The following is a 6,605-nucleotide window of genomic DNA, read 5'->3' on the forward strand; positions in this document are numbered from 1 at the left end:
TTTTATATGAATACTCAACTTTTTGGCTTAAGAATTCAATAATTCGATGAAAAATTAAACTTTTTCTAGATAATTCGTATTTAATATCTTGGTCGAAAATTCCTTTTTTTTTAATTCAATTTTTTTTTTGTTAATATTTTTTTTTCATCTAAAAATATAACTATTTCATGTTTGGCTAAAAATTAATTCTGCGCCTATCGAATAAGTTCGAAACTTATTTTTTTCGGATAGAGAATTAATCTTCTTGTTCGAAAATTCATCTTTTTGACTTAAAAAAACAAAAATTTGGTTTAAAATTAAACTTTTTAGTTAAAAAATCATATTTTTGGCTTGAAAATTAAATCATTTAGTAGAAAATTAAACTATTTTGATTGAAAATTAAACTTTTTGAACAAAAAATCGTATTTTGGATGTAAAATAAATTTTGTAAAAAAACATGTATTTGGTTGAAAAGTCGTCTTTTTGTGTAGACAACTAATCTTGTTATATGAATACTTAACTTTTTGGCTTAAGAATTCAATAATTTGATGAAAAATTAAACTTTTTCTAGATAATTCGTATTTAATATTCTTGGTCGAAAATTCGTTTTTTTAAATTCATTTTTTTGTTAATTTTTTTTTTTCATCTAAAAATATAACTGTTCCATGTTTGGCTAAAACTTAAGTCTGCGTCTATCGAATAAGTTGGAAACTTATTTTTTTCGGATAGAGAATTAATCTTCTTGTTCGAAAATTCCTCTTTTTGACTTGAAAAATCAACAATTTGGTTTAAAATTAAACTTTTTAGTTAAAAAATCATATTTTTGGCTTGGAAATTCAATCATTTAGTTGAAAATTAAACTATTTGGTTGAAAATTAAACTTTTTCGATGAAAAATCGTATTTTTGATTTTAAATAAAAAATTTTGTAAAAAAACATCATGTATTTGGTTGAAAAGTCGTCTTTTTGTGTAGACAACTAATCTTGTTATATAAATACTCAACTTTTTGACTTAAGAATTCAATAATTCATTTTTTTAATTCATTTCTTTTTGTTAACAATTTTTTCTCATCTAAAAATTTAACTATTCCATGTTTGGCTAAAATTTTATTCTGTCTATCGGATAAGTTCGAAACTCATTTTTTTCTGATAGAGCATTAATATTTTTGGATAAAAAATTATATTTTGGATTTTAAATAACAATTTTTGTAAAAAACTTCATGTATTTGGTTGAAAAATTGAAAATTGAAAAAATTCAACTATATTTAGTTCGAATAAAATTCAACTTTTTTCTTAAAAATTACACAATTTGGTAGAAAACTAAACTATTTGATTGAAAATTAAACCTTTCGGTTGAAAAATCATATTTTGGGATTAAAATGTAATAATTTTGTAAAAAAATCATGTATTTGGTTAAAAAATCATCTTTGTGCGTAGACAATTCATCGGTGTGATAAATATTCAACTTTTTAGTTTAAAAATTCAATAATTTAGTAGAGAATTAAAGTTTTTTTTGTAAATAATTCATCTTTAATCTTCTTGGTCGAAGTCTTGGTTTTTTTTTTTTTTTGTTAATAATTATTATTTTTTAATCTGAAAATTTAACTATTCTACGTTTGGTTAAAACTTTATCCTGTATATTGGATACGTTGGAAATTCGTCTTTTTTGATAGAACATTAATCTTATTGATCGAAAATTTATCTGTTTGGTTTAAAAATTCAACAATTTTGTGGAAAATTCTTTTTTTTTTAATTTACTTGTACACGAGACTGTCTGATTTTCAAGCCAAAGACCAGAATTCTCTACAAAATAGATGCATTTTCATCCCGAAAATACTCATTTTCACCAAAAAATGTAATAGTTGATATTTGAACCAAAAAATATTTTTATTTTAGTTAAAAAAAAAACAATTGAATTAACATTTTGGTAGAAGTTAACATTTTTTGTAGAAAATTCAACTATACCAGTTAAAGGTTTATCATTTTAGTTTAAAATTTCATCTTTATGGTTGAAAATTAAACCATTTTAATTAAAGATTCTCAATTTTAGTTGAAAATGCATAAATTTTTAAAAAAATTTAACTATTTTGTTAGAAATTTGTTTATCTTTTTTTGGAAATTAATTTTTTTATACTGAAAGAGTGAAGCCAAAGTTCGCCTATTTTGTGGACTTCCCTAGCGACCTGGCGGAAAAATAGAAAAATATGTTACTCTTATCAACGAAGAAAATACGTGATTTTACTTTTATAAGGTTTATTTTATAGAAAAAATAAAATGATTTTATAATTAGTGGTATATCGTATTTTTTAATTTTTTTGAGGTCTTCTCAGCCCCTAAAATAGGGGTAATTTTTTTAAATTAAAAAAAAACGAATAGCGATGCTTACTTTGGTGTTTAATGACGAGTACTTTGTACTGAAAAGTTAAGAACTTAAAGTGGTTCAAAGTGAATTCAGTATATTATCCACATTAATTTTCAGTATATTATCCACATTCTATTTATTCTTAAAAACTGATATTTTTTAGTTGAAAATTCATTTCTTTCGTTAAAAAAACTGTTTTGTTAAATATTAAATCCTTTGTCTGAAATTTTAATATTGCCTTTTTTTCTTTATTAAAAAAGAGTTTTTTTAGAAATCAAAATACGTCTTTTTGTAGAAAATTACTTACACTGAAAATTTAAGTATGGAATATTAAATTTTTTTTTAAATTAATTTTTTCAACTATACGATTTTTGGTTGAAAACCAATTTTTTCAAATTGAAAATTCATCTTTTTGGTTTTAGATTCATTTCTTTGGTATAAAATTCAACTATTTTCTTAAAATTCAGTTTTTTATTCATTATTTTAATTCAGTTTTTATTCTATAGTTGAAAATTTAACAATTATGTTGAAAATTAGTTGTTTTTTTTCATTTGGAAATTAATTTGTTTAATTAGTCCATTTTTCATTAAAAATTAAACTATCTTGTTGATATTTCGTGTTTTTTTTTCTTTGTTAAAAAAGAGGTTTTTTTGGATCAAAATACGTCTTTTTGTAGAAAATTATTTGTTTGAAAGTTCAACTTTTTGTCCGAAAATTACTTATACTGAAAATTTAATTATGGATTAAATTCTTTTTTTTTAATTTATTATTTTGCTGAAAAATGTTTTTTTTTTAGTTAATTTTTTCAGCTATACCCTTTTGGTTAAAAATAATTTTTTTTTTAGTTAAAAACTTGTCTTTTTAAAACAAAATTATTATTTTTTATTTTTTTTATATATTTTCTTTAGTTTATAATACGTTTTTTTTTGTAGGAATTTAATTGTTTGATAATTCATCTTTTTGGTTTTAGATTCATTTCTTTGATAGAAAATTCAACTATTTTTTTAAAATTCAATTTTTTATGAGTTGAAAATTTTGAAGTTCCATTTTTAGTTAAAACTGATCTTTTTTAGTTGAACATACATTTCTTTCGTTGAAAATCCAACTGTTTTGTGAAAAATTAAATCAATTGTCTGAAAATGTAATATTGCATTTTTGATTGAAAAATTATATTTCAGTTCAAAATTCATTTCTAGTTCAAAATTTAACCATTTTTATGAAATTTAATTTTTTTTTTCGTTTGGTAATTAATGTGTTCAATTACAGCATTTTTCGTCTCAACCCCTAAATAGGGGTAATTTTTGGAATTTTTAAAAAACGAAAAGAGACTTTGTTTTTTAATTACGAGTACTTTGATACCTGTAACATATTTTTATATTTTTTCACCAGATCGCTAGTGAGGTCCAAAAAATATGCGAAAAAACAGCCTATTTTGTATTCACTCTTTAAACTATTCAATTTTTGGTCGAAAATTAATCTTTTTGGTTGAAAATTCATCATTTTGTTGAAAATACAATAAATTTTAAATTTTAGATATAAAAAGATAAAATAGAAATTAGTTTGAATTATTATTGAAATTAATGAATTTAGGGTCAAATTCAAGAAATGATTAATTATGTTTTTCGTATTATTTAGTTATTAAATTAATCGATGTCGCTAATATATTTAGCAATATTTGTCAAAGCTTTCTGAATTAAACATATTATTTAAATCCGTAGAAACTAAAAAAAAAAAACATTAAAATAAACTCTCGAAAAAATTTTAATATTTTTTATTTTCAGGCACCTCTTGTCTGCCGATACAAAGGAAGATAGACTCGAGTGGTGTTCCAAATTGAACAAAACCATCCATCTGATTCGCGCCTGGGGTGGAACATCAGCTCTCTGCTAATTTTCGTGTCTTCACATTTTCCTCGAGAAACTCGACGATACTTATCGATTTTATAATCCGACTTAGTATTAATCCTACCTCTTATCATTAACTTTCCCGATTTTTAATTTTCTATTTAGCCTAGAAAAAAAAAACAGACAGACCTTGGAATGAAAATCCGAACCCTCTTTCTCAAACTAATTCGCTTCAAATCTCTTTTCGGTAATTGAGAATAACTGCCGATATTATTTATCATTCCGATGGTGAACTGGGGTCGGAGATTTTTAAAGTCTCTGCTTCGCCAAATTGGAATCCGTACTTTTTATTCACGATTGAAATTAACATTTGGCTAATTATTCAGTAATTGGCTTCGAGGTTCTAGATAACAAAAATCAACTTTATCGTGATTTTACAAAAAGTAATTTCACTCTTTTCTAAAATGTAAGATTTTTAAGGGGATTTGTCAGAGCCTGAAAAATAGTTAAGAGATTTGAAAAGCAGCGAGAGAAGGGAAGGATTAGTTAATATTCTAGACATTAATTTACTAGATATTATTAATCAATGCGAAGATTTTTTGATCGACTAATTATTCGCTGTAGATTTATTGTATATAGAAGGACTTTTTACCCCTTACATATATTTTGTACTAATATATATATTATGCATATATAAAATCTTATATATCACTTAAGAGTTAAGAAATGAGGAAAGTTATCGTGCCAGGCAATCTTCTTTGCAATTTTAAGCTTGGAAACTCGTTTTCTTTTTCTTTTAATTGAACGAGAGAGTTTAGTCTGAGATTGTACAATCTTTTAATAAAAGTAGAGAAGGAAATCGGGAGCTTGTTCAATTTATAGACTAAGTTTGATTGAGTGAAAGAACCTCTGACTATATTTTCCTCGTCGATTCCTTGACTTTGAAGTTCACCAGTTTCTTCTTTTTTTTTTGTTCATCATTTTGTTTATTAAAAAAAGGTGTTTGGATAATAATCTTTGAGATCAAACCACATTTTTTCAGTTTAGATTAGAATCGAGGCTCAAAATATCGTCTTTGTGAGTTTTTTTTTCTTCTAAAAAACAGGGTACCTTTCGTTTTTAAAACGAAAAAATACTATTCTGAAATTCAAATTTTGTGCCAGAGCCGAACAAATGTCTGGTTAAAAAATTTGTAATATTTTGGTGGAAATTAGTTAAATAACATTTTGTAACTGTTGCATGTTTTTATTGAAAATTTATCTTCTTTTTTGAAAAATTAAACTTTTTGGTTGGAAAATGATTTATGTGCTTGGAAATTGTACTATTTTTTGAAAAATAATTATTTGTTTAAATTATAAATTAACTTTGTTTACTGAAAACTTAGGCATAATATGCTAAAATTTTCGGTTAAAAAATATTTTTTTTTTTTAGTTGAAAAAAAGTCTTTTTGGTAGAAAATTATTCTTCCTTGAACATCCATCTATTTGGTTGAAAATTAATTTTGTTGTTGATAATTTAACTTTTTGCTTATGAAAATTAATTAAGTCATAATTTAAATATTTAATTTTTCGGTGAAAAATAATGTTTTTGGTTAAAAAATTTTTTTTGAAAATTCGTTTTTATTTTGTTCAAAGATTTATCTCTTTTAGTTGTATATTTTTTTGATTTTGTTATGGATTGATTTTTTTGATTAAAAATTTAACTATTTTGATCCATTTTTTAAACTGAAAACTTCTAAATTTTCAGATGAAAAATTTTTTTAAATTGAAAATTCGTCTTTTTTTAGTTGAAAAAAAGTCTTTTTGGCAGAAAATTATTCTTGTTTGAACATTCATCTATTTGGTTGAAAATTAATTTTGTTGTTGATAATTTAACTTTTTGCTTATGAAAATTAATTAAGTCAAAATTTAAATATTTAATTTTTCGTTGAAAAATAATGTTTTTGGTTAAAATTTTTTGTTTGAAAATTCATTTTTATTTTGCTCAAAGATTTATCTCTTTTAGTTGTATATTCTTTTGATTTCGTTATAGATTGATTTTTTTGATTAAAAATTTAACTATTTTGATCCATTTTTTAATCTGAAAACTTCTAAATTTTCAGATGAAAAATTTTTTTAAATTGAAAATTCGTCTTTTTTTGTTGAAAAATTTGTTTTTGTGGCAGAAAATTATTCTTGTTTGAAAATTGATCCATTTAATTGAAAACTAATTTTGTTTCTATCGATAGTTCAACTTTTTTTGCTGTTTAAAATTAATTAAATCAAAATTTAAATATTTAATTTTTCGTTGAAAAATAATGTTTTTGGTTAAAAATTTTTTTTTGAAAATTCATTTTTATTTTGCTCAAAGATTTATCTCTTTTAGTTGTATATTCTTTTGATTTCGTTATAGATTGATTTTTTTGATTAAAAATTTAACTAT

At 22.8% G+C, this 6,605-nt stretch overlaps 1 protein-coding gene across 5 annotated transcripts in view; it reads left to right on the forward strand.

Annotated features, from left to right (window-relative positions):
- The window catches only part of LOC117169804 (anillin-like), a 57,892-nt gene extending 52,853 nt beyond the window's left edge, over positions 1-5,039 (forward strand). For all 5 annotated transcript variants that reach the window (XM_033356311.1, XM_033356314.1, XM_033356321.1 and 2 more), the window contains one exon: positions 4,122-5,039. In XM_033356311.1, coding sequence (XP_033212202.1) covers positions 4,122-4,230 — 109 coding nt within the window. In that variant the 3' untranslated portion in view covers positions 4,231-5,039. The remainder of the gene's footprint in view (positions 1-4,121) is intronic.
- Positions 5,040-6,605: the final 1,566 nt, after the last annotated feature.

This window comes from Belonocnema kinseyi, chromosome 1, assembly GCF_010883055.1.
Source record: "Belonocnema kinseyi isolate 2016_QV_RU_SX_M_011 chromosome 1, B_treatae_v1, whole genome shotgun sequence".
In the NCBI taxonomy this organism is placed as follows: Eukaryota; Metazoa; Arthropoda; class Insecta; order Hymenoptera; family Cynipidae; genus Belonocnema; species Belonocnema kinseyi.